Genomic DNA, 27,777 nt, shown 5'->3' with positions numbered 1-27,777 from the left:
AGAGGGAAGGATCCCTTTCCTTTGGTTCGTTGCACTGTTTCGTATTACGTGTCTGTGGTAAAACCTGCTGCCCTGCTCGGGTGGCCCCAGGACAAGTGCAAGCAGAGAGTGGCCACCAGTACATTCCTGTGCACATTTCTCCTGGTCCTCTGAGACAATGGATGTTCAACCAGCCCTTACTTGGCCCTACCTAGGGAGACAGATGAGGTGGGATGGCAGCAGAGCTGCCCAGTGCTGCCACCACCACTGGGGGAGCGGGACATTTTCCCAAGAGGTGGCACTTCCAGGCTGCAGAGGATGGGAAGGGAAGGACCCGTGTACCACCTCAGCAGAGAGGGCCAGCGGGGCAGGTGCTGCAACACCCGCTTGGACACGTGGAGGTTTGACTGTGCAGGAGCTTTGGACAGTTTGGGTACCTGTAAATATTAGAAATCTGTCCTTGGTTAATACCTATAAAATTGGGATTCTTAGCTATGCTGGATGACATATAAGAGTCTCATATCCTGCTTTGGATCTGTCCTCTAAATACCCTTAAAAGCGATTTTACAGTTGTCATGGTATTTCTAGTGGCTGCAGCAGGTCTCACTGGGCAGGGACGTGTTATGAGCAGCCACTGATGCTCAGGACAGGCAGATCAGGCTCCCCCCTTCCCATCCCTGCCACCCAGCCTGAGCACCAGCGCTGTGCTTGGGAAGGTCCCTCAGCAAGTGCAACTCTGTCGTGACAACTGTTGTCATCTTCTTTTGTCAACATCATGACCTGTGTCTCCCTCCGTTGACTTTGAAGGATCTCCTGGCAACTTCCTTGGACTTGATGAAACTGGAGAAAATTGAATTCAGTGGGATTAAAGGGAAGACCCTGGGCCAGCAGGTCCTGGACATGTATGAGGAATTCCAGGAGGCATACAAGGTGTTTTCAGAGCGAACTTATGACTGTCTTGACCTGACCAACACGGTAGGTGGGACCAGTTTGTGGGAACATCAGGAACATGTGCATGTTTCCAAAGCAGCAGTTTCCTGCTATCTTCTTCCCAGCTCTTTCCTCCTTTCATTATGATCTGATCTGGTACTGGAGGGAACAGGGAGCCGCTGGCCTTTCCTGCAGAGATTTGGGACTTCTTGCACGTCTATATCTAACATATCTTGCTAGATCAGGACCTTAGATCAGTGCAGCTGGGAAACTGGGATTTCCATGAGTTATGCACAAGCTTTTGCTGTACATGGTGCTTGCTGAGGTATAAGAGCTATACCAACACCCACATCTCTTTGCTTTCCTGCTCTTGGTATTTACCATGTTTCCCCAAAAATAAGACCTACCCCAAAAACAAGCTATAGCATGATTTTTCAGGATGCTTGAAATATGAACCCTATTCAAAAAATTAGCCCTAGTTACAGTTCATAAAAAAGTCAATTTAAATAGGGTCCAGGCAGCTATACATGTAAAAAAGTAAGCATCTTTTGCAGCAAAAATTAATATAAGACTCTGTCTTATTTTTGGAAAAACAAGGTAGTTTGCCTGATGAGGGCCAACTCAGATCATCTCTGGGATGTGTTCGCTCCTGCCTAGATGAACGCATGGCATCTGGGGCTCTCAGAATTCAAGGATGCTCTATTTTATTATCAGTAGTGCTTTAATTAAAGGAATATTCCCAGCCCTCTGGGACCTGCCTGGTGTGGGGATGGGTGGCTCGTGCTTTGCTTCCTGCAGCTCCCAGTACATCTCTGCAGGGGGTGGCACGTCCCCAGTGTTTCTTGCTGGAAAGCTGCTTGCTCCATAGCACCCCTCCTTCAGCAGGGCAGGCACAGAGGAGAGGTGACAGTGGCTCTGCAGGAGGTGGCTTGGGTTTGGTGACCCCATGGCCATTTGTGTGACTCTGAGTCATGTTTGTTCTTTCAGTGCTCTAGTTTTGCACCCTCTGCCACTGCTGGAGCCGTTTTTTTTAGCTAAAACATGGCATCTGGATCTGCTGGAGCTCAGCAGTAGCAATAGTAAAAGCTATTTCCTTGCACTTTGTCCTTTGGAAAAGAGACACATGACCTCATTTTTAGTGGTTTTGTCCAAGCTAGAACAGAAGGACTGTCAAGGACTGTCAAGTTCAGTCCTTGATTTGGACTCTTTTACGTGTAGGAAAACAAATATAGATGTTACTCTTGAAGTTCAAAGGATTTATTACAATTGAAGCAAGAAAAGCAGTGCAAGAAGATGATGGAAATTACAGAAACCCAGTACTGTTGAGTTTGAAAAGGACCTCTGGAGATCACCCAGTCCACCTTCCCTGCTCAAAGCAGGCTCAGCTAGAGCAGGACTGTGACTGGTCAGGTGAAATATCTCCAAGATTGCATATGTCCAAGTGTGGAGACTCCACAGCCTCTCTGGGCAACCTGTGCGAGTGTTTTGAAACTGCCTCACTCACAACCAGCTCACCATGGAACCACAGGCTTGTTTTGACTTGAAAGTAGGTTGGATTTGGGACTCAGCAGGTGCATCCGTGGGTTTTCTGGATGATGGTGTGGTCTTCAGGCCAAGTGGTGGGGGAGAGGGTGTGGAAATAGTCCATCTTGCCTGTAGGCTGAAGATAGTGCCATGTGGGCTGTGGAAAGCCCTCAGGACCAAAGGGTCCCTCCCAGAGAAAGGGCCAACATCTCAGCCATGGGACAGCACAGAAATGTTCTCAAGCTTCGTGAGGACTTTGCCACGTTGCGATGGCTGAAGATTGGCCAGAGGAGTGGCTTAGTTCACGGTGAATAAGAGAGGGCATCTCTGGATCGAGGAGTTACAGGTACCTTCCTAGTGCCATCTTGCAGCCTCACAGCTTGTGTTTTGCCTTTGTGCAGGACTTTGAGCAGGATGCCTTTGGTTTCCAGCAGAAAGTAGAAGACATGGACCGTCGGCTGGGCACCATTTTCATCCAGGCTTTTGATGACGCCTCAAACTTGGACCACGCCTTCAAGGTTTGTTTATCGCTCCCTTGCTCTTCCCTAAAAGGGAAATCAGGGCACCCGGCTCGGTGAAAATCACGCTGAGGAGACCAGGCAGTGCTGGAGCCACAGGCACATGGGGCTGGTGTTTGCTGGTGGGACAGTGGGACTTGTAGCTTTTGGGCTGCTCTTGGTTTGGGATGCTCAGGCTGGTGGGTCCCTCACAAAGCTTTTGGATGCCAGGAGATTTATTTGTGTCTCTGTCTGCGAGTTGGGGGAAATCATGCTTTTTCTAGGATTTCCTGGTGAGAATTGATATTGTTAGTATCAATTTGTTAATATTATTAATACATGGATCTGTTTCAGTTTTGGAAACAGGTTTTCTAGAAACTAAGCTGGTTTATTTATCAATTAATCTATCTTGCAGAAATAATAAATGGTATTTTTTTTAAAAAATCAATATAAGCATTTGTAGAAAAGCCTTTAGCAAGTGACAGTGTTTATCTTTGTAAGTTTTTTGAAAAAAATAGCAAATTTTGAAGGATTTGAAGAACGACAGTTGGAATGTGGTTCAACCCCAGAGAAAGTCTGAGAGACCCCGTAACAAAGGGAGCAAATTTCCTTTTTCCAAAGTGCCCATCGGTGCGGACAGTATTGAAGCATCTGGGCTGGGGAGGAAGGTCCCAGCTGATCTCTCTGCAGGAGTCGGGGTTGTGAATTTTTCCCCTCTTCTTTTCCTGCGTGTTCACCCCAACAGCTGCTGGACATGTTCGGGAGCCTTTTGGAGCGACCGGTAGTCGCTGCAGATGCTGCTGGCAAATACTCCGTCCTCATCAGCATGTTCAGCAGGGCCCTGGACCACGCCAGGCTGATCTACTCCCGGCACATCCAGGCAGAGCTGAAGCTCGGTAGGTAGAACGTGCTGAGTAAAATGGGTTTTACAGGGAGTTTGATTGAGATTAATTTGGGGGGGAAATGATTTATTTTTCTAAGGAACCCAAAACTTTACAAATTGCAGATGTTTTCAGCCTCTGTAGCTCCTAGTGGCAATGGAAATGCCTGGGAAAGCTCTGTTCTTAGTATTAAAGCAAATAATTGGTTAGGAGTAAAAATACCCTTTTTCAAATGTGTATGCATGATATGTGACTGGGAATGGAGACACATGCTGAGCTTTTCTCCCAGCGAGGCTGTGACAGGAGGTTTCTCTCCAACACCCCATGGGACCTGCAAACCCACTCATGTGCTCCTCAGAATGAATTTATTTTGTTTCCCTTACAATGCTTAAAATGCAAAGTATGCGAGTGGGACTTTGTAACCAAGGGTTTAATCAGCCTTTTCCAAGTTTATTATTCCCCGTGACTGTTGGCACAGGGGGGAATGGGTGGATTTCTATCAGATTATGAGGATTCAAGTGTGTCATTTTGAACAATAACCTATTTACTTGCCTCAGAAAGATCATACTGGAACGAGACAAGTCCTGGACTGGAGAGAATCATGGAGAGAATCATTTGCTGTGAATTTGGGGTTATTGTTCTGTGGCTGTTAGATAAGACGGACAGAAGTAACTCCTGGTCAGAAATCCCTATGTCAGTGTTTGTGAGGGGCGGGGAATGTGTCCCAGGCAAGGGACACCTCACATCAGCTCAGGTTTGGACATAGTCTGGGCTTCTCGTTCGATCTCAGCTCCTTATTCAAGATCCAGAGGCACTCGCCTTGGTCACAGACCTACATCAGTGTGGCAGATGTTGGATTTAAGGAAGGAAGCTGGGAAATCAGAGCAGTTTTCTGCAGATGAGGTTCTGTTGTTGCATCTTTGGGGTTACAAGTGCAGTGTTCAGTCAAATGCTGTTCCAATGTGCCCTCCCCAGGATCCCCCCCTGTGCACAAGAACATGCCGCCGGTGGCTGGAGCGCTGCGCTGGGCGCAGGAGCTGCGAGCGCGAATCCAGGTGCCGTTTGATCACTTCAGGCACATCCCACATCTGTGCGTGTCTGTTCCAGCTAAGTTGCTTTATGACCACCTTGCTATCTTCTCTCTAATCAATCTGATTTTCTTTCTGTGGTGAACATTATCCCATGGTTATAGCTGAAATAATTCTTAGTCAAAGAGGTGTGAAGTGGTTGCACTGGTGCTTTTCAGCTTCCTTGTGATCATTATTTTTTTTAAGAAACTCATTAACTGGATTTGTTTTGAAGCGATTAAGAGGCACAGTGGGCTATTCAGTTTTCAGACATAGTTCCCGGGTTGCAATTGAAAGAGGTATCAGAACCTTTCCTGCTGCAATCCCACTCAGCATGTTCTCCAGGACCTCCTCAGCTGCAAGTCCTGGTTCTGGCATCATCCAAGCTGTGAATAGCAGAGAAGTGCTGGGCTGGACTCAGCTGAGATGGGTCGATGGAGCTGGGTTTGCATGTTGGGGAGCAGACGAGCATTTTGTTGGGCAGAAGAAAACTTTCTCAGCGTTAAACAAAGGAGCCATCTCCCAAGATCAAGGAAAGAAACCAATGCTGGTATATTTATCACCCAAATGCTTGTTATAACGGATGGTGTCAGGGAAGTATGGCCTCATACTCACAGCTGGCACCACATGAGACAACATTTAAGAGCTCTGTAAGCAAGGCAGTGTTGGACTTATGACAACTGAGGATGTTCTAGGGACTGCACCTGGTAGCTCACAGGAATGGCTTCACGTGTGCTGGTCAGGATTCTGTGTAAATGGATCCACTTTTTTAATGTACTTGACCGTCACTGTACCATGTTTGTAACCTTCTCTCACTGTATCTTGCCATTAAGTGTCTTTAAGTGCACAGTTATTCTGCAGCAGCAAAGACATTGGTGCAATGAAACAAACTCTTGGGCTGTTCCCAGCACAGAGCCCAAGTTATCATGTCTGATTTGAACCTAAATGGCAAATTTTTGTCCACCATGAAGGACCCAGATCTGCATTTCACACTGATTTTCTGTCCTCTGTTTAGAGTAGTTAATAACATGCTCTGCAACGGTGGTGACATGATGCTGTTGAAAGGGAAAAAGGATTAAAAAGGAGAAACAAAAGTGGTTTTGCTGGGATTTACTTGGATTTGCTCAGAGGACTTGTTTACTTCCAGCAGGTTTCTCAGCACTTGCCCAGCGGTGACTGCTCAGGCGCTCCTTTTTTCCAGCTTTTGGTTAAGTTAATTCAGGTTTTGTCAATATGTCCTACAAAATCAACAACCATCTTGAGGAAAACTTGGATATTGTAGATGAAACAGTGGGGAAAAGACAGCATGATAAGAATTCCTCTGGCCTGCTGTTCCCTGGGCTGTACAGCCCTGGCAGCGTGGCCAGGGCTCTGCCTCCCGCACTCTGGGACACCTTTGCTCTTCGGTTTGAGGGGCATGAATTGGGCACCGCCAAGAGCTTCATCTGCCGGGAGCCACACTCTGCTTCTTTCTGTGCCTCTTTGACCTCAGAAAGTGGTGGCTGGTGAGCAGAGGTTGCCCTGCTCTGTGCAAACACCGGAGCATTGAGTATGTTACGGAGACCAGTGTTCCTCCAGCAGCTCTGGGCCCTTGTTCTTCCCCCAGGACGTGGTTCTCGTTTGCCAGTTGCCATGCAAACACCCGCAAAAGGGCGCACTGGGGCTTGGAGAGCTTTTGTGCAGTGAAATGGTTTTGGGCGATATGGTGGGGTGGAATGTAAGATCCCCAGCCAGGGTCTGCCTGCAAGGTGGTGGGTGGTCTTGGGAAGGGGTAAATAGAGACTGCAGCCTCACAGGGCTAAATGTAACGCTGAGCTTGTCTGTTGTGCCACCAGCTGCTTGGACTCTGCTGAAGGAAGAAGGGTGATAGAGAAGTATGAAGAAATGATCCAGCTGCTCGACAGGTAAGTGGTGGCTCAGGCAAGACTGTAACTATATGAAAAAAAGCCAAACCTTATAGAATCATAGAATTGTTTTGGTTGGAAGAGACCCTCATGTCCATCCATTAACACAACCCTGGCACTGCCCCGTGTCCCTGAGAACCTCATCTCCACGTCTGTCCACCCCTCCAGGGATGATGACTCCACCACTGCCCTCGCAGCCTGTTCCAATGCCCGACAGCCCTTTGGGGAAGAAATGTTTCCTAATATCCAGTCTGAACCTCCCCTGGTGCAACTTGAGGCCATTTCCTTCTCCTTCTCTAAACCACCTTTCAGCACATTTGCAAGCCCAGGGCCTGAGAATGTCTCTTTCTAAGCCAGAAGGAATTTTGTGATGAGAGAGGAGGAGGAATCCTTTGCTACACACCACAGTCTTTCCGTGATATCTTGAAATGAGAAGTTTGCATGGGAGGGACAGGGGCTGTGCAGCCCAGCAGAAATGTTGGAACGAGATTCTTTTGGATGTAGGAGATGCTGTGGTAGAAAACCTGAGCTGACCAGAAGTCTCAATCCACTTGTGCCCATTCACAGTGTACTTACCGTGGCTGTAATGTGTGTATTCCATAAGTGGGAGTGGGATTCGTTGCACCTCACTTAATATCTTAATGTTTGATGCTAAAACTGAACTGATTGCTCTGAGCTTTTGAATGTTTGTCCCCAAATTTGAATCCTCTGCTAAGAATGGTACTTGGGGGATCTTTGTTTTCCTGACTTGATGCTGTCACTGGTTTTCAGGTGTTTGTCTTTGAAGCCAAGATCTTTATGGAGGTGGTGTGGGTGGGTTTTAAATATTCCTTGATGTTCTTCAGCCCTCAGAAGTGGACTTGGCTTTTATTTGGTTATATGTCTTGGTGTGCGGGCTTGGCAGCTACGTGGTGGATGTTTTAATTTGTTTGTTTGTTTTCCGGCAGGTATCAGGAGAAGCTCTATGCAGACTGGTCCCAGACAGTCTCTGAAAAATCACAGTACAACCTTACTCAACCGCTTATCCGGCGAGATCCAGAAACCAAACTGATCACAGTTAATTTTGATCCCCAGGTAAGAACTAGCTTTCCTGTCTGCTGGAGGGCACGTCTCCAAGCTGTGCCCCACCGTGCATGGCAAGTCTGGTGGGATCGCTACTAGATCTGTTCTGCTGAGGTCCCTGGAGCATCTGTGATGGGTGACATGAATTAACCATCCCCTTTGTGGGCTCTGTCTCCTGGTAAAATATCAGGATTACAGTTTAAGCAGCGCAGATTGTAATTAAAGCCAGAAAGTCCGTGAGTAGCCAGATGTTAACTGGTGTCAACATCTCCAGAGCAGGTTGGTTTGACGCTGGTGTGGGGAGCGTAGGAGCATCATCCTACAGACGTGGGTTCGTGTTATGTTTACCTGAAATCTGAGCTTCCTGAAAGGGTATAAAAATCCCAGGAAAGGTTTGTTTTGTTACTTCAGTGTTGTGGCTGTTGGATTTCCTTAATTGTGGTGCAGGAGGCTTCCAGTAGGTCTCTGTTCCCTAGGGCTGCCCTCTCCAGCACAGGGAGGCCTGACCATCCCCCTGCCCAAAGCAGAGGCAGGGTCCAAGCCAGCAGAGTGCAGAGGTGGATTCAAAGGTTCTGGGGCCTGATGAGAGCTGGGGCCTCTCAAATGTGAAATGCCATTTGCTGCGGAGGTGCTGAATCTCAGGGGCCTGGGAAAACATCAAACACTTCCCCCTTTCCCTGGGACTTGCTGCTGTTAGAGAAAAGTGTTGAGGTTCCAGAGCTCATTCCAGCTTGGCTCTCAGACAAAGGATTTGTCCAGCTCCTTGGAATCTCCTTGCTAAGGTGGGAAGCAAATGGCCCCAGGGGATGTTTTCCACCCTTCACCCTGGTGCCAGGGTTTGGAGCCTGTGCCGTGCTGAGCATGTTCTTAGCTCCAGTCTCTGAGTGCTTCTGCGCTGCTCTCAGCTTTCCATACCGAGGACTGCCTCATGTCCTCAGGTGCCTGCTTAGCAGCCCCTTCATGCCCTTCAGAGCAGATAGGAGCACCTCATTTTGCCTAAAGGGAGGATGTATTTGCAACCCTTCAACATTAAAGAATCTTCCAGAGCTCACCTTCCATGGAGGAGAGGGAAAGAGGGTAAGACATCCTTGACACCATGGTGGGGATGTCTCAGACCTTCCAGTGCATAAAAGGGAGGGGAGTTTGGTTCTATCTCACTTGGCCTCCTGCTCCCTCAATCCCCTGCTTTTCCCTTCCTCCCATCCCATCCTCTTCCATCCACCTCCTCAAACTGCTCCCTTCACCCTTCTGCGCTCCGTCTTTCTTTCCTCTTCTTGTCATTGTGGACATAGTCACTTTAGTATTGTAGATACTCCTCACCCCTGCCATTGCCCATACAATATACTGAATTTCTGTCACCCAGCCAACATGTGCAGTTTCAGGAGCATTTTCCCTCTCACAAGCCACTAAACTGAGCAAAGATTTTTTTTTTTTTGTCTTAGAATTGATATATTGCGTTGGAAGACCTTGCTGATCCGTTTGTTGCAGGGACTCACTTCTACTTGGGTTTATAGTTTAATAACCCACTCAATCCTGTTCCATCACAACTCAAAGATGCTTTTGGTTGTGCCTCCTCCTGCAGGCACAGTATTGCTGAAAGACTGTATTGATGAGGATAGCTGAGAGGACCAGAGATCATCATGGCTTTTAGAGGCTGCACAGGGTTTGCTGGCTGGGTAGTTAACAGAGCTATATGTCTTTGATTGGGAAGCAAATCAGAGGCAAAGATCAATGGGAGGGAGATGGTCTGGACTAGGAGGCGTCCAGGCCCTTCTCAGAGCGTGCTGCTTTGTGAATAAAACAGCAGGAACCCCCTAAGATCCCCAGAATTGACGGGAGGGTGTCTACCAGGTGAATGGGGAGGATTGTCTCACATTCAGCTCTCTGCCTTGTTTCTGCAGCTGGTGTCGGTGCTGAGGGAGGTGAGCTACCTGTCTGGCAGCCGCCTGGGAGCCATCCCACCCACGGCAGCAGAAATCTATTCCTCCAAGGAGTCATACCGGCAGCTGGCGGCCAACTTGGAGCTGATGGTGAACAGATACAACAAGGTCCTGAAGACAGTCCTGGAGGTTGAATACCCTCTCATACAGGAGCAGCTGTGGGATATTAACTTGAAGCTGAAGAAGGCAGAAGAAACACTCAACTGGAAGATGGAGGGTGAGCTAGCTCTGTGTTAGGGCAAAAGAGGCCATACAGGATTTCACAGAATCCCAGACTGGTGAGGGCTGAAGAGACCTCTGGAGATCTCCCAGTCCAACCCCCCTGCTCACGCAGGGTCACAGAGCAGATCACACAGGTGGGTCCAGGCGGGTTTCAATGTCTCAGAGAAGGAGACTCCACACCCGCTCTGGGCAGCCTGGGCCAGGCTCTGGCACCTCCCAGCAAACAAGTTTCTGCTCATGTTCAGATGGAGCCTCCTGTGTTTCAGTCTGTGCCCGTTGCCCCTCACCCTGGTGCTGGGCACCACTGAACAGAGTCTGCTCCATCCTCTGACACCCACCCTGAGATATTGATCCCATTGATCAGATCCCTCTCAGCTTCTCTTCTCCAGCTCAACAGCCCCAGCTCTCTCAGCCTTTCCTCAGAAGAAAAATGCTCTAGACCCCTCAGCACCTTTGTAGCCACCGCTGGGCTCTCCCCAGTAATTCCTTGTCCTTCTTAAACTGGGGTGCCCAGAACTGGACACACCACTCAGATGGGGCCTCACGAGTGCAGAGCAGAGGGGGAGGATTCACCTCCCTCGACCTGCTGGCCACACTCCTACTCACGCATCCCAGGTACCATCAACCTTCTTGGCCACAGGGCACGTTGCTCATGGTTAACCTGCTCACTTGGGTCTCATCAGATTCCTCCCATGTCCCCAGCCTCCATCACCTGGTTCCCAGTGACAGTTCACAGCAGGGCAGGGGACTCTCCAGCAGGGCCAGCACTGGGGAGACAAAGGGCAGCCCCCAGCCTGCCTGCTCCTTCCCATCTTACCTTGATCTGCTTGGGCTGGGGACAGGATCCTGATCCCTTCAGCTTCCCTCTGGGCTTTTGGGGAAGAGAGGCTACCCTGTAAGCAGTGATGCTGAGGAAACGGCAAGATTGGGGTTTGTGAGAGCTGGCAAGGCTGGGGTTGAAGAGTCTGCTCCCTGCCCGTGCCAGCCCAAGTGACCCACTGTGTGGTCGTGTCCCTGTGTCCCCAAGGCACTGCTTTCTCCCTGAGTTGTGCAGGGACTGGGACCCCTTGGCCCAGCCATCTGGCTTGGGACAGACTTCTCCCAGTGAGGGCCAGGGCCACCTCGTTATCCTTTCCAGCCAGATGAAATACTGTGGTTAGTGGTGAGGTTTGTGCACCGTGACTTTGGGATGATTTAACCAGTGTTCTTGCTTGATCAGTTTTAACTGCAAAGCAGAATGGAGGAAGACAATTTGTTTCCTCTTGGTGAAAGCAAACTGCTCGCTGTTGGAATATATATTTCTGTCATCAGGCTTGTGGTATGAACAGGAACAAGTGTCCTCCCTTGGGAACTTGCAAAGCAGAATTTCTCATGCTGAAAAACTCTTTCTCCATTGCACAACAAAGATGAAGGGACTTTCCTGCAGATGAAGTTCCCTGAATCTAAATGCAGCCCTCGCTGGTACCTTGGGCTGTCACAGCCTGTGTTTGTGGGGCTGTGGGTCCCTACTCTAGTGACAGTGGCAGGAACACTCAGCCTGTTGTCCTTGTTCTCTCTCTGGTAGCAGATTAAATCTGGGTACGGGAAAGGGGGAAGTGTCAGACGTCCCCACGGTGCTGGTGCTCCTGGCAGAAAACAGAGGCTGCAACTGTACCATGGATTGTTGGGGTAGGAGGGAGCTAGAAGTGACTCTTTTGGTTGAGGTGGTAAGTCTCTTGTGTTAATGATGGGTGAGAAATACATGAAACCGTGGGGGAAAAGTCTTATAGAGAGTGCACAAGAGCTTGGCCATGCAGCTCTGAAAAAAAGTAGTCAATCATCTCATTTTTTACCAGGTGTCTGGGATCACATCTCCATGGTGATGGATGATGTCCATGACCTCGAGCAGAGGATACAGAAAGCCAAAAACAATGTTGAGGAGATCCAGACCATCGTGGGATCGTGGGCGTCGCCCATATTTGTGAGAAGAGATTGTAAAAGAGAATCGCTGCTGAGCCTGGAGGACTGTCAGGACCGCCTGGAACGGCGTTACAGCCTTGTCCGAGAGTCAGGGCAGAGGATTCATCTGCTGGTGAAGGTGAGGGGGGACCTTCTCCAGGGGTTTGTTGACTCTTCATAGGCTCTGGGTGTCTCTCCGCTCTGGTGAAAATGTCCAGAGCTGCTTCACCTTAAAATTAACTCCCTTAACTCATTTGAAAAACTTACCTGTTGTTGATTAAGGAATACTTTGATGGGTGAGCTGGTACAGCTGAGTGTGCGGGGCTGCTGACCAGGCACCGAGTTTGGAGCAGGAGTGGGAGCCGATGCAGCCCAGTCTGGCTCCCAGTCCTGGTTCTTGTGAAGCCACTAGAGGGGAGTCGTGCATCAGGCTTTGGGATCCTGCTCAGAGGAAAAACTCCTCCGAAATATTCACCTTAAAATGGAGCTGGCTGTGGCTGACCTTTCTGCTTTAGGCTTGTTGTTCCTCTGTGGGAGCAGGAGGTGACGCTGTCAGTCCAGGGAGAAGCTGAGTAACAAGAAAAAAGCTGCTGTCTGAACCCTGGGTTTTTTCCAGTGGCTTTGCCAGAGCTGAGAGTCCTCTTTGCAGAGCAGGAGAAAGCCCAAATCTCTGCGCCTCACCTGCCCAGAGGTTTTAGCGTGTCAGGGACAGCACCTTGGCTGGAAGGCAGATGGATTTTAGATCCAACCCACTCCTGAGGGTCACCATCTGGCCTTGGACTCTGGAGAGACTGGGCTGACCCTCTCTGGGACACTGAGCCCTTGTTGCTCACCTTACTTCACTGTCTGCACTCAGACTTGGGCTTCTGACCCACTTCTGTACCCTCTGAACCCACGGCGAGGATTTTACTATGCCCACGTTGTCCTGCTGCTACAGCTGTGACAGGCTCAACCACCTCCAGCTACACCCAAAAGATGGGAACACTTCCTAAATTGACCGGAGAGAACATGGGGCTGTGGCCAAGGCAGGAGGGCTGGCACCGCTGCTCTCGTGGCTCACAGGGCAGGACCAACTGCAAAGCAGCATGAAGGTCCTGGGGAGGGAAAGGCACCGTGGCCCAAAATAGGATGTCCCCATGCCTCTGTCCTGCTGTGCTGGTAAAACCTGGAGGAACAGCAGCAAAGGGGCCAAGAGCTGGTCTGCTGTGTTTCCCTTGGGTGTTCAGGTCTTCTTTTGAGCAGGTGAGTCTTGAGGCTGCTGAGAGAAGAGCACAGAGAGTTTGGGTACGTGCACCCACAAGCACAGGCAGGACAGTGAGATGCTGGCTTGCATTGCCCTTTTGCACCAGGATGAGGCCTCTGGAGTAAAGGTTCAGTAGAACACCAGTGACAAGGGGGCATTGTCAAATACAAGGGCATGGGACGGTGAAGAGGGGGTGGTGCTTTCAAATGGGCATTCCCATAGTGTTCAGTCCTGTGAAGTTCCCCTTTCTCTTGTGTCAGCAAAATGTGGAGGTGAGTCTGCAAGGCACCAGAGCCCTGGCTTGCTCTGTTAACAGTTTAATCACTCAGCGTTGATGTGTAAAGTTGGGGAGCAGCAACTCTGGGTTGACTCAAGCCAATTGGCAATGCCACTCTATCTTGAGGAGGCTGAGGCCAGACCTTCTTGCTCTCTGCAACTGTCTGAAAGGAGGTTGGAGCATGGAGGGGGTTGGTCTCTTCTCCCAAGTAGTAAGAGATAGGATGAGAGGAAGTGGCCTCAAGTTGCACCAAGGAAAGTTCAGATTGGATATTAGGAAAAAATAATTCACAGAGAGGATTGTGAAGCTTTGGAATAGGCTGCCCAGAGCAGTGGTGGAGTCACATCCCTGGAGGTGTTAACAAATGTACAGATGGGGTTCTTAGGGACATGGGTTAGTGGTGGAGTTAGGTTATGGTTGGACTCGATGATCTTGAGGGTCTCTTCCAACCAGAATGATTCTATGATCTCATGTGTGCCAAGCTGCCATGCCACTGGGAATGGCACCCTCTCCTGTGTCCCCAGAGATGAAATACAGCCAGCTTTGAACCCCTGGCAGCAGACTGCAAGCTGGACCTTACGTTTTTTTTGAGCCCGTGCCTGTGTTGAGAGCCCCTGGCAGGCTTAAGAGAAAGAGCCCTCAGAGGGCATAGCAAGGCCGGAACAGGATCACGGCAGAGCCTGGGAGGTGCAGGGGATGGATACCCAGGCTGGTCTTGTGGGTGTGGAAGAGGAGACGCAAGAAGGATGGGGCCATTCTGTGGCCTAGAAAACCGTGAATTTCCTGACTGTGAACTTGCCTGGAGGTAGGGAACGCAATAAGCTGAGAAGGGAGGCTGTAAGCCAACCCTTTGTCTTCTGATCCCAATCTTTAACTATTTTCACTTGGTTTATTTAAAAACCCTTTTCTGAATTTTAAAGTTCTCTTGTTTCGAGATGACCATTTGTAGGGCAGAGGTGTAAGCAGTCCACTTGGAAGGACTCATCCACCCAAGGTAACATTATACAGGCCACAAGGACTGAGGCTTCATGCATTGGGATGAGCCTTTGGCGCAGGTCTGCAAAGCACCCTCGAGCCCTTTGGCCTCAGAGAAGAGGGAGGAGAAGGTTGCAGGGCTGCTAAGTCTCTCACGCACTCCATTTTTACCTTGTGATTATTTTGAGTTGCTTCAGATGACAAAGCAGCCCTTGACAGAAGGAGAAAATTGTGGCCATGCTACCAGCAGCAACATCCGTCTGTCTGGTTTCTCACCCCCCGCAGGGCTGGTACCTGTGTGCTCATTGCCATGAGTCCTCAGCTGTGGGCAGCTCTTGTAGGACAGACTCAGCCCCATTGTATTTCAGTGTCGTCTTTTTCTTCCAGGAAAACCAGAGCCTCTTACTTGCAGACCCAGCATCTGACATCTGGAAGGCCTATGTGGATTATGTGGATGAGATAGTTCTGGATGGATTCTTCACTGCCATTGAGTGCTCACTCAAGTACCTCCTCGAAAACACAGGTAACTGCTGGTTCCTCAGCTCTGACCGTGATACCATCTTCAGTCTCACCAAAAGGAAGTTTCTGTTTTGTGCTTTGACTTGTGGTCTTCTTTCTACTCTGCCTCTTGCACTGTCTACAGCAAGTGCTGGAGGAGCCTCCAGACTCAGAGGGTAACTCTGTCCCCTGGTCACTGGAGCAAAGCCTTGCTCAAGGGAAGGGACAGAGATGACTGTGCACCATTTGCTGGGATTCGTGAACAGACAAAATTGAGGCATCATCCCAAGTCTGTTCTTGGGCATCAGCCATCTCCTGACCTCCCATGCACAAAGCATCAAGGTGACACAACCTTTCGTTTGTGGAGAGTCTCAAGAGTTGGTTCTGTGGATGAAAGACATGAAAGAAAAACCTCCATCACTGAGCATTAGTCCAGTGAGGAGAGGGGTCACCAAACCAGAGCTCCTGCCTAAGGCTGCCACGGAGGGTCACTCTGCTGAGAGCAGCTGTGTCCAGCTAAAGCACATCTCCAGAACGCTTCCCTCCTGGATGTGGAGGCACACTGAGCTGGAGAATTGCATCCAGTTCCTCACCATCTTGTTAAAAACAAGCACATAATTTCACATTTGTGAAACCAGTTGGTGTTTTATTTTTTCATGCCTTTCTCCACTAAATTAAAGAGCCTCTTGGTTCCTGTTGTTTTTCTCCTCTGTAAGTACTTATGCGCTGTAATTGTTCAGCTCTCAGACTCCCTTTTGATTAGCTGAAGAGCCTGGTCTCTTTAAGGCTTCTCTCCACAGCATTTTTCTGGTCCTTAAATCACTTGTGTCTCATCTGTTCTCCAGTATCTCCTGTGGGTACCAGAACACCAGCTGGTTTGGCAGCCTCCCCTCTGCGTTGTATGCAGACACAATGTCACTGGACCCAGCGAGTGGGTGTCCCACCTGCCTGGTGTCCCTGTGGGGCATGTGTGTGTCTTGTGGTGGGATGTTAGTGGTGGCTCTAGATCACTTTTCTCCCCTTCAAAAACAACCTGGCACCTCTGTTCTTCCCTACCAGATTCCAAGGCAGGGCTTGCTCCCCTGTTTGAGGTGCAGCTGGATTTGGTGATCCCAGATTTGATATTTCAACCCTCCTTGGACCCTGGCACAAACGATGGCTTCTACGACATGGTGGAAGGTCTTCTCAACGACATCTACCGGATCTCATCGCTGGTGCCCAGGCTGGCTGAGCACAGCGGCTTCCTCCACTACCAGGTCCGTGGCTGTGGAGCTCCGTCACGCTGTGTGGCAGTGAGGAGGTGCCACGCTGCCCCCGCATCACTGCGAGCTCCTCTCCTCTTCTCTCCAGGCTGACATGGAGGACATGGCTGACCTGGCCGACATGTGCCATGAGCTGATGGGGCGTGTGCAGGCCGTGATGGCGGCCTGCTGTGATTACCGCAGTGCCTTCGACCACTACTCCTACCTGTACGGGGAGGACAGAAAGGAGTTCTTCCGCCAGTTCCTCCTCTACGGGCACATCCTCACTGCGGCAGAAATCGAGGCCCATGCAGAGAACGGGGTCCCTGAGTCACCTCCCACGCTGCAGCAGTTCCGAGAGCAGATTGACTCCTACGAGAAGATCTATGAGGAGGTGAATCGCATCGAGCCCATCAGCATTTTCCAGAGTTGGATGAAAGTTGATGCTCGGCCTTTCAAAGCATCTCTGCTGAATGTGATTAAACGGTGGAGCTTGGTGTTCAAGCAGCATCTCATGGACCACGTCATGCACAGGTAGGAACCGTTCTACCTCTTCTTCCCAGAACCAAAGTGGGTTTCTCTTGTGTTGGCTGGGCTTTATCATTTCACACTGATAAGCAAAAGGCTAATACAGGAGCAAGAGGAGGGGGCACACACCCCCTGCCAGCTCCATCGCATCTCTGCTAACTTTCATCCCCTCGTCTCTGCTGGGAGCAGCTGGTCCAGCTGAGTGTGTAAAGTGCAAACAGTTCCACGAACTCGGTACCATCGACATCCTGCGAGCTGATGCTCCTACGACCTACTGTGTGGTGTTGGACAGGATGTCTGTTTGTCTGTTCATCCTGGTCCAACTAATCTAATCTCTTCTAGGGCTCTATGCTTATTTTGTTGAATTTGCCATCAGTAAAGCTGCATTAATGCCATGAGATACTTGCTCCGTTTCTAAATGCAGTGCTCTTTTGAGTGCACTCTTTGTAAAAAAAGTAATTTGGGTTGCCTGGCATGAGCAGTCATGGGGAGGCAGTTTCAAGGTTACAAAAAGGAGGAGCTTTGGATGTAAGTTTTGAATTAACATGTGTTCCCTGCTCTGAATAGCTGCTCAGCCGCCTGGTCTCTGCAGGATGATGTGTTAGGTGGTTTATTTGAGTAGTAGCAGCTGAAGGATGCCACAGGGCTTGGATGCTTACGAAGAAATATTTACAGACATATGTACTAGTGAAGGCTGCTGCGTGTGGTGGCTGCTGTGATCTCTTGTGTTCTTTTCAGCACGATAATTCCCGTGCAAAGAGGTTTTTGCATAGGTTAGAACAGGCATTTAGGAGTTCTTATTAAGAGCTCCTGACTCAGCAGTTTAGTCTTTAATAGGTGAAGTGTTTAGGGCTATGTTTTGGTCCAGCAGCATCCACAGAATTTAAGCGGGCACTTCAAAAGTAAGCGTTTTGAGAAGGGAAGAATGGAAAGGACCAAAGATCCAAGAGCCCATCAAGCTCTGCTAACAGTGTCCAGCAGCTGGTGAGATCAAGAAGCAGGTAGGGAAACTTCCCCCAAATAGTCTCCTTGTCTCTAACCATTCATACCTGAGGACTTTGAGAGTCATGGGTTGTACCTTTGTATCTAAAGACCTGGATGGATTTTTTTTTCTCCCACAAATGTTCGGTTGCTTTTCTGAACCGCTGTGAATTTTTAACATCTGCATCCTTCTGCAGCAGAGACTTACCCTGTGAAATAAGGCAGCGTGCGAAGAAGAATCCCTGTTTGTTGTAGCTTTACAACCTGCCAGGTTCATTTGTCGAATTCTTGTATTGGAAGAGATGACATGAAAACTGTCCTTTCAAATTCACTCTCTTCAGACCGCAGACCCGAGCTCACAGGTCTCCCTTATAGAATCATAGGATAGAGTCATAGAATCTGTTTGGTTGGAAGAGACCATCAAGATCACAGAGTCCAACCATAACCTAACTCTGGCACTACCCCATGTCCCTGAGAACCTCATCTATATGTCTATCCAACCCCTCCAGGGATGGTGACTCCACCACTGCCCAGGGCAGCCTGTTCCAAGGCCCGACAGCCATTTCTGTGAATAATTTTTTTCCTAATACCCAATCTGAACCTCCCCTGGAGAAATTTGAGGCCATTTTATCTCATCACTTGCTACCTGAGAGAAGAGACCAACCCCCTCCATGCTCCAACCTCCTTTCAGACAGTTGCAGAGATCAGGTCTCCCCTCACCTCCTGTTCTCCAGGCTGAACAGCCCCAGCTCCCTCAGCTTCTCCTCGTAAGACTTGTGCTCCTCAAATGCCTTTTCTCCAACCTGGGAAGTCCCAACCCATTTATCCGTTCCTCACAGGAAGCTGTACCACATCTATGGATCCCTGTGAGCATGAACTGTGGTTCTGATGCCCTCAGCATGTTGCCATGTGATGGGCAGAGTTAGCCAGGCCTTTCCCTCTCCGTGCCAGTCCAGCTGCCTGGATGATTCCGGTAGGAACTGCTCTCATTTGGTGCTTTCCTGTTTTGTGTTCTACAGCTTGTCTGACCTGGACGAGTTCATAAAAACTGCTGACAAAGGTTTGAGCAAAAAGGTTGAAAAAGGCGATTATGATGGTTTGGTGGAGATCATGGGGCATCTCCTGGCCGTTAAGGAAAGGCACAGTGTCACCGATGCCATGTTCGAGCCCCTGAAGCAAACCGTCGAACTGCTGAAGACGTATGAGCAAGAGCTGCCGGAGGAAGTCTATAAGCAACTGGAGGTGGGTGAAAAGCTGCGGTGGACACGGCGGTTTGCCAAGTAGCCAGCGTCAAAGAGTATGAGCTTAAGAGCATTGCAGGAATATTTAAAGCCCCACTCCCTGTCATTAGAGGGCCTCAGTGGATAGTATTTTACTATTGTGGGATGTGCCTTAATAGCTCTAAATTTTGGAGTTATATTGAGATTTTTCTTTTAAAGCAGAGATTAAGCCTTTTGTTATGTATGAAAAACATAGAATTGCCTGCTCCAGCTCTCAGCGATTACTCTTGAAAAAAATTAATGCATTTTCAAATACATCTGTTAATTAGTTTGAATTATAATTATTTTTAAATAAGCCAGTTCTTGGCAACTGTGGAGATGGGAAGGATAATGTTGGCAGAGGAGTCGCCTTCTCATAGGACTTCAGTCCTCCACTAGGTCTATAACACCCAATCTGCTTGACCCAAAGAACATCACTGGGAGCACGTTATGAAAGTATTTCAGCACCTTTCCACATCTGGCCCTGATGAATCGATTTTTCTTTGGGGAATTCTTCTCATTTCTGGACGGGGGACCATGAGGTGAAGGTTGGAAAAGCCTGTGGGATGCCCAGCCAGCCTTGGGGAACTGGCAGCAGTCACCATGTTACGGTGGAGGAGCGTGTGGCTGCATGCTGATGGATACCCCTTAGTCACAGGGCGTTGTGTGCAGAGGGCTCTGTGTAGGACACCAGGTTTAAGGCAGAGCTTTTTGGGGAGAAGTTCCTCCCTCTGCTGCAGGCTTGGATGGGACCTGAGCGGGGTTTAGCAATCCCCCAGTTTTCTGCTGGTGCAGCCGTGATCCACGGATGGTTGTATCACCAAATCTGACACGGGTAAGGGTCCTAAAGATAACTGGATTCCTACAGACACCCTGAAAAACAGAAGAGCTGCATTAAATGAATGTTTTGGCTGCTGCAGCAGCTTCAGTCCAACATAAAAAATGGTGCTATGAGGAACCCGGCTCTGCTGATTCCTCTGCCCAAGAGCTGCTTGCTTGGTGCCTGTTTGTGCGTGTAGATTTGAACAACTGATTTATTTTTCTGACAGAAGAAATGAGGTATGCAGGGCAGCCATTCAGATGTAGGAGATAACAAAACAGTTTCGTTCTTTCTGGCAAGTGACAGCAACACATAGTTGAATAATTCATTCACTGCTGTACACAGTAGGAAAACCAAAGTAAGTTCCTCCAGGTACCGCTCCCTCCATGGCCATGAAGATGGATGGGCTGGAGCTGATAGTTTGTATGAGAAGGACAAGGAAGCAGCTCCATGTGTGCCCTGCTATGGTCATGGATAGTGATTTCTACAGAGACTGGAACATGAAGTGCCAGAAAGAGACCCCTCAGGAGGGACTGGCCCTGCTCTGGCCGCCTCTGCTGCCTCCAGGTTATTTCGCTTCTTTGCATAGTGTTGGTGCATCTCCATTAGTCTTCTCAACTATGTGCACTGGGATGAAAAGAAGCCCAAAGTCTTTCCTGTAGGCTGGCACAGTACCTGGGGAAGTGGGAGAGCAAAGCTGTGGGACTTGAGGACAGCAGAACCCTGGCTGGTGTCACTGTCTGGGGTGAGGATTTGGCTCGAGAAGTCTAGTGAGAAGAGAAGAAATCAAATCTCTTTCTAAATAAAATCCCAGGTGCAAAGGGTGGATTGTTAGCAGTACTGTGCACCAGCAGCTTGGATGCAGTCCTGAGAAAGAAACTGTCTTATTTAGTACTAATATTATACAGGCAGGCTGGAGGGATTTGCCCCAGAAAGCTCCGTAGAAGTCCTTCTGGCATAATATCTTCTGCTCTAAGAGCTGGCTGGAAATTTCCCAGGCTCTGTTTCTTAATTAGCTCTGGGAAGCCGGACGATCTGATGAACTTGCATCCTCAGCCCACCCTCCTGCCTCCAGCCAGCTCTGGGTCCCGCTGGGCTCAGTGTCAGGAGAACTGTGCTCTCTCAACCACTGAGCCATCCTGGGAGCCCAGGATCTGGTCTGGGACCCTTCTTCTGAAGTTATTTAACATGTTTTTGCAATCAGAGCAGTCAGTTTTAAAGTCTCAGTCTTCATTCGTCTTCAAAATTGTGGATAACTGATAAGTTTTATCCCAAATTGTGTTTAGCTTTTGCATCACAACAAAACTTCCTTGCAGTTTTAGGCATGGAATCTGTTGCTTTTCCTGTTCTGTGATTGTCCATAAACAGATCAGTCACATCTTATATCAAATAGCAAATACTGCCTACCGTCATTTAAATTTTGCTTGCAGGAGCTGCCAGAAAAATGGAACAATATAAAGAAGCTGGCGATAGCTGTGAAGCAGCATGTGGCTCCTCTGCAGGCGAACGAAATGACAGTTGTGCGCAAGAGCTGTGCGGCGTTTGATGTTGAGCAACACAGATTCAGAGAGCGATTTCGGAAAGAAGCACCATTCAGGTACAGTGAAGTTACAACATCAGAGAAGCCCTGAGGAAGAAAAGCTTCATGGGATCATCTCGGAGTGTCCTGAGGATGTGTTCTCGAACCCTTGCACACATTTTCTACCTGCTCACGGTGTTGTATCTGTTATGCCCTGGGTGTTTTGTCCCTGCAAACACTGTAAGGTGTTAGCAAGAGATTCAATCTGGATGCTGAGTGCACAATATTGCTTTAAGGGGTTGTCAGCAGTGCCATGTGGCTGCACCATCAATGGGTACTATAGACGTATCATGTCTGCTTTGTGTCTCAGAGGCACCATTTGTTTTATGTTTTCTTTAGAAGTTGTTACAATATCACTTATGAAGAATAAACATTTCTTTCTAGGTTTGACACCAAAAAGCCTTATCAACTGCTGGATACAAAGCACATTGAGATTAAACAAATGGAGTCAGCCATGACCTCGATTTATGAATCAGCTGGTCTGTTTGAAGTCATAGTGCCAGATTATAAACAACTGAAGCAGTGCCGAAAGGAGCTGTGTCTTCTCAAAGAGCTCTGGGATATGATCTCCCTTGTGGGCACTTGCCTTGATGACTGGCAGACCACCAAATGGGCGGATATTAACGTGGAAAACATGGATCTGGAGTGTAAAAAGTTTGCAAGAGAGATTCGGAATTTGGATAAGGAGGTGAGGGCGTGGGATGCTTTCACTGGGCTGGACAGCAAGGTGAAGAACATGCTGACGGCCCTGAAAGCTGTGGCAGAACTTCAAAATCCCGCCATTAGGGAAAGGCACTGGAATCAGCTGATGCAGGTGACGGGTGTGAGGTTTGTGATGGACTCGGACACCACGCTGGCTGACCTCCTGAAGCTCAACCTCCATAACTTTGAGGATGAGGTTCGTGGCATTGTGGACAAAGCGGTACGAGAAATGAGTATGGAGAAAGTCCTGAGGGAGCTAAAAATGACTTGGAGCACCATGGAGTTTCAGTATGAGCCTCACCCCCGGACGAACATCCCGTTGCTGAAGTCAGATGAGGAACTCATAGAAACTTTAGAAGACAACCAGGTGCAGCTGCAGAATTTAATGACATCCAAATGTATTGCTTTCTTCTTGGAGGAAGTGTCCATATGGCAGAGGAAGCTGTCCACAACAGATTCCGTCATTTCTCTCTGGTTCGAAGTGCAGCGTACGTGGTCTCACTTGGAGAGCATATTCATAGGCTCAGAAGATATACGGGCACAGCTTCCTAAGGTAGGAAATCCCAAATCCTATTTTTCCTGTGTGGAAAGCGTTGAAGAAGAGCCTCCATTACACAGAAGAAGGTTGTCTATATTGCCGGGTTCCCCCAAGCAGAACTGTTCTCTTGCTGCATTGCTTTCTTGGAGGCTCCCTTAATGCTACAGCAGTTTCCCCAGTGTTGCCCCAGGATGTTTTTGTACTGTTGGTTGTGCCTGAACCCTGCTGAGAAACTGTTTTTCCTCCCCTCCACCACTGCACAGCAGATGCAGAGTTCCTGGAGGCTGAGCAGGAGGCTGCTGGCTTCCTTCAGTGATGCAGGCATGTTCCCTCTTTCCTTGGAGGGAAGAAGACGGAGATAATTACTCAGATGTGCAAATTGTCAAATCAGAGCTGGACCAGGCAGCTTTGCAGCATCCGCTTCCCTGCCTCCAGTGCTGGTGCAGCAGGAGAGCAGCTCTTCTCCCACTTCAGCTTCAGAAAATTGAGCAGAGTTGTCATTGATGCCGTCCTCAGGGTTGTGACCTCCTCAGGGCTGTCTTTGAGTCCAGCTTCCAGTCTTATTCCCTATTCTCTTGATTATTTAGAAAATCTTCCAAACTTGTTCCTGGCCCCACAGGCAGCCCTGTGGAGGAACCTGCCTTTCACTCACGAGTGACCCACAGTTGGCTGTGTGACCCCCGTCCCTGTTCACGAGCAGCATCGCTGACAGCACCACTGTGGGACGAACACCCACGAGGGGATGTGCGCAGCCCATTGACCCCTGGACAACACACTGTTCTGTCTCCAACCCTGCACTCTGCTCTGCTTGGACTGTTCCTCCATCTGCTTCAGAGAGCACGCTGTGCTGAGTGTCCTGGGGGCAGTTTTTGGCCCCTCACACCAAGAAAGCCCTTGTGGTGCTGGAGCAAGTTGAGAGAAGGGAACGGAGCTGGTGAGGGGCTGGAGCACAAGTGTGATGGGAGCGGCTGAGGGACCTGGGGGGTTCAGCTGGAGAACAGGAGCTGAGGGGAGACCTTCTGATCTCTGAGCTGCCTGAAAGGAGCTTGGAGCCTGGGGGGTCGGGCTCTGCTCCCCAAGAACAAGCGCCAGGACCAGAGGAAACAGCCTCAAGTTGCGCCAGGGGAGGCTGAGATTGGATCTTGGGAACAGTTTCTTCCCCAAAGGGCTGTGGGGCATTGGAACAGGCTGCCCAGGGCAGTGCTGGAGTCACCATCCCTGGAAGATGTATAGATGAGGAACATGGTTTAGTACTAGATTTAGGTTATGGTTGGACTCAATGATTGCAATGGTCTCTTCCAGCTAAATGATTCTATGATTCTGGGCACACCTCGCTCACTGGGCAATATATACAGGTGCTGATAACCAGTGCCCTGAGGCTGTACCATGTGCCAGCAAGCTCTTAATATCCAGGAGCTATCTAATGTCATGTATGAAATTGCATCATGATTTACATTTGCATCCTGCTGGGCAACTGTCTGCATCTCAGTAGCTGTCTGGCAGTGGTATGAACCATAGAACCATAGGATGTCCTGACTTGGAAGGACCCACCAGGATTGTCGAGTCCAACTTCTGTCCCTGCACAGGACACCCCACAGGTCACCCCGTGTGTCTGAGGACGTTGTCCAGTCTCTTCTTGAACACTGTCAGGTTGGGCCGTGACACCTCCCTGGGAGCCTGTTCAGTGTCCAGCACCTCTGGGTGAAGAACCTTTTCCTCATGTCCCACTGACCCTCCCTGGCACATCTTCTGCCATTCCCTGGGTTCTGTCACTGTCACAGAGAGAAGAGCTCAGCCCTGCCCCTCCTGCTCCTGTTGAGGAACCTGCAGCCCATGAGCTCTGCCCTCAGTCTCCTCTGCTCCAGCTCAACAAACCCAGGGACTTCAGCCGCTCCTCACACGGTTTCCCCTCCGAACCCTTCACCAAGTTCATGTCCCTCCTCTGGACACTCTCCAGTAGCTTTATCTCCTTTTCTCCTGTGTCCCCAGCCCTGCACACAGTGAATGCTCCAGGTGAGGCCGCCCCAGCACAGAGCAGAGCGGGACAATCCCCTCCCTGCCCGGCTGGCCGTGCCGTGCTGGATGCACCAGGACACGGGGCCCTCTTGGCTCCAGGGACACTGTTGGCTCAGTCAGCAGCTTCTCTTCCCTAAAAGAAAGACTGAAACTCAAAGTCTCTGTAGCTGAGCACCCTCAGGATGCATCCAGGGCTGGGGGGATGTGCTGACAGGCTGTGGGATGCTCACCTGGAGCTGGATCTGTGGCGTGAGTGTAGGGAGGGCTCAGTCTTCCAGATGGAGCCTTGCTCCTGGGGCTGAACACAGGGTAACGTGGAAGTGTTACCTGGACTGCTTGGAACACTTGTTCAGTGTCCCGCCTCACTCAGGAGGCCTGACCTGGGAAGAAGGGAGGAGCAGAGATGTTTTCAACATAGCTTGCTTTATTCTTCAGTGTTTAGCTCCAGAAATTCAGAGTCCCTGTTAGATATGGAGCATAATTGTTGATGTGGGCCTCCGGTGCTGACATGGGGTTTCCATACCCTCATTGAAGGCAAGGAAGGGCTCTCCTCTGCAAGAGTCATCATACCCATTTTGTGGATGGGTGTTGGGATTCCTGTGCTGTAGCAGGAGGGGAGGAGTGCATTCACATGAGGCTGGTAGCCTTTCCACGGTGTGGGAGCATCTCCTGCTGCTGCAGCCAGGGAAACTTGGTATTTCACCTGGACATGGGAGAGAGAGATTTATGAGGTTTTCCAAGGGGAATTCAATCCCATGAAAATGGTTGGTCCTAGACATTGCCTCCTGCATGGAGCACTTTATCCACAACCCCTTTGGGATACAGTGACAAGGCGGCAAGTGCCTGTTTGAAGACTAGTTTCAGGCAAGTCAGTGGAAGAGCCATTCTGGAATGGTGGAGGGGTCCCTGTCTGCACTGGACAGAAGGTTTTCCCCTCAACCCAAAGACAGCACCCAGAGGATGGAGACCTTTAGCACAAAATCCATGTTTTACCATGAACATGTTTGTGTTGCTTTTTAGGACTCCAAACGCTTTGAAGGGATTGATGTGGACTTTAAAGAACTGGCCTATGAAACTCAGAAAACCCCAAATGTGGTTGAGGCCACCAATAAACCAGGTCTGTCCCAACAACTGGAGGACATTCAGAGTAGGTAGGTACAACTTCAGTCCCAGGATTTTGTCAGAGACTGGGATCAGCTCTAATAAGTTGGTTTAACCTGTGCTCCAAGGCTTTCCTTCTGGACTGTGCGTTCTTTGCATTCACACATTGAGTCTTTTTATTCATGATCCATCACCCTGAAGCCCCCAAGGTGGATTCTGGCTTTGCGTATGTGCAAACTCTTATCTTGAATATTGATTTGCACACATACAAAGCTAGGCACTCAGTTGGTTTTAATAACATGTGGCCTCACTGCCACCCCAAATTTGGTGTCTTAAATATCTATTTAGCAGTCCAAGCAGGGATATCTGCAGCAGAGCTGAGCCCATGTGCTTTAATTAACAAAATTATCTTTGTGTGTGTACCCTTCACAGATGGTATAACTAAACTCCCTGAGAAAGACCTTAATGTCCAGAGATGGATACAGTTCTCACCTAACATATGAGCTACTCTACCTGGAACACACCTAACAAGTTAATGTGATAGCTGTTGTGTCAGTAATAACTATCCATTTAAAATAGAGATCTAATTTTACTTCCTAAACAGATAAGGCCCATGTTCCCCACAGAGGACTAACTGCATGTTATTTATGAACTTTGAAAGCTCAGCAGCAGTTTAACGTGTAAACACTGAGAGATTCATTTTAGAACGGAGCAAACAAGTTTCTTTTTAGGCTTCACAAGCACAAAAAGCTGAGTAGGTTTGAATCAGACTTTAAAATGTGCTCATTAGAATAAAAGCAGTTTTGGAAACTTTCATCCTAGTGTGAAATCACCTGTGGCAGTTGAGAGCTTGTCTAAAACAGTAAGTCAGACTGCAAAGCCTTTCTAGCCTCTTCTTCCACCTGTGTTTCTGCTTTTTGGTGAGGATTCTCTGACTCTTTGTCTGTTTGACCCTTGGGAGTGGAGAGAGATCTATGAGTTACTATGTGCTTTGTTATCTATTTGGAAAATGCTGTAAAGGACCAGCCTGCAGGCTCAGCTCATGTCTGGCATTTCCCCATGGGAGGGGAGAATCTGCTCGATAACCCAAACTGTAGCACGACACATTAAAGGATATTCACCCGCCTGTCCTGGGCTCTATTTTTCTGCTCTTCTCCCCAGGTTGTCCCTGTGTGAGAAGGCTTTGGCTGAATATTTGGACATGAAAAGATTGGCCTTTCCCAGATTTTACTTTGTTTCTTCAGCAGATTTATTGGATATTCTTTCCAATGGCACCAACCCACAGCTGGTAAGCCTTGCACTATGTCACCTTCACATTTTCCAGCTGTCAGTAATGTCAGGGTGGAAGATGCTGTCTAGGGACTCAGCTGTAGCTTATCCTTTCTTGAGTGCCTTTTCTCCCACCCTCACTTGGATTAACAATAACTCTTTCACTGCTGGCCTTCATCTGTCATCTCTGAAAGGCAATGCGCACACTGTATGTTGTCCCATCTGTCCCTGGTGATGCTTGCAGATGATTCTGAAAGCACTGCACAGAGCAGAGCTATGTTCTTGATACCATAAAAACAGTGGGTTTGTTTCTGCTGGGATACAGTGAGGTTGGGGGAAACCATTTCTTGAGGATCTCAGCCAAAACTTGTTGCTGAGCTTGGTTCCCCAAGCTGGGATGCCAGCAAACAGCATCTGTTGTTGAAAGAGCCACAGACCGATCATTCAAATGTGACAGTGTTGACAACCGAGGGCTTGGAGACGTCTCTGTTTTTAGGCAGAGGAGACATCTGCTAGTCAGCCACTTCTTCCTTCCCCCATGCAAAGGTCTTTGGGATGGCCTGTTTACAGGGGAAGAGCAGAACACAGCCTGGAAGAGGTAAGACAGCTGGTGGTCAGACAGTGGCTGTGGCCAAGGCAGGACTTCCTTGGGTTGCCACCCACCCCTGCACAGCTCTGCTTGGCCTTGTTTGGGACGCATCTTTTATTCAGAGGTTGGTGCATAAAACCAGTCAAAACGTTCACAGCAAAAGGCGAGTGTTGGATGATGAACAAAGTCCTAATTCTGTCTTTTGGTAGCGAGTATT

The 27,777-nt window shown here is 49.1% G+C and overlaps 1 protein-coding gene across 1 annotated transcript in view; it reads left to right on the top strand.

Annotated features, from left to right (window-relative positions):
* The window catches only part of LOC136109597 (dynein axonemal heavy chain 9-like), a 191,971-nt gene that overhangs the window by 6,489 nt on the left and 157,705 nt on the right, over window positions 1-27,777 (top strand). Inside the window, exons 7-22 of the mRNA XM_071816766.1 lie at window positions 787-954; window positions 2,835-2,951; window positions 3,676-3,826; window positions 4,787-4,901; window positions 6,714-6,782; window positions 7,730-7,856; window positions 9,746-10,001; window positions 11,842-12,083; window positions 14,827-14,962; window positions 15,997-16,193; window positions 16,288-16,712; window positions 18,707-18,929; window positions 21,197-21,363; window positions 21,730-22,600; window positions 25,622-25,752; window positions 26,864-26,990. Of these exons, the coding sequence (XP_071672867.1) occupies window positions 787-954; window positions 2,835-2,951; window positions 3,676-3,826; window positions 4,787-4,901; window positions 6,714-6,782; window positions 7,730-7,856; window positions 9,746-10,001; window positions 11,842-12,083; window positions 14,827-14,962; window positions 15,997-16,193; window positions 16,288-16,712; window positions 18,707-18,929; window positions 21,197-21,363; window positions 21,730-22,600; window positions 25,622-25,752; window positions 26,864-26,990 (3,522 nt within the window). The remainder of the gene's footprint in view (window positions 1-786; window positions 955-2,834; window positions 2,952-3,675; window positions 3,827-4,786; window positions 4,902-6,713; window positions 6,783-7,729; window positions 7,857-9,745; window positions 10,002-11,841; window positions 12,084-14,826; window positions 14,963-15,996; window positions 16,194-16,287; window positions 16,713-18,706; window positions 18,930-21,196; window positions 21,364-21,729; window positions 22,601-25,621; window positions 25,753-26,863; window positions 26,991-27,777) is intronic.

The sequence above is a fragment of the Patagioenas fasciata genome, chromosome 18 (genome assembly GCF_037038585.1).
Source record: "Patagioenas fasciata isolate bPatFas1 chromosome 18, bPatFas1.hap1, whole genome shotgun sequence".
Taxonomy (NCBI): domain Eukaryota; kingdom Metazoa; phylum Chordata; class Aves; order Columbiformes; family Columbidae; genus Patagioenas; species Patagioenas fasciata.
This window is presented reverse-complemented; position numbering and strand designations above follow the sequence as displayed.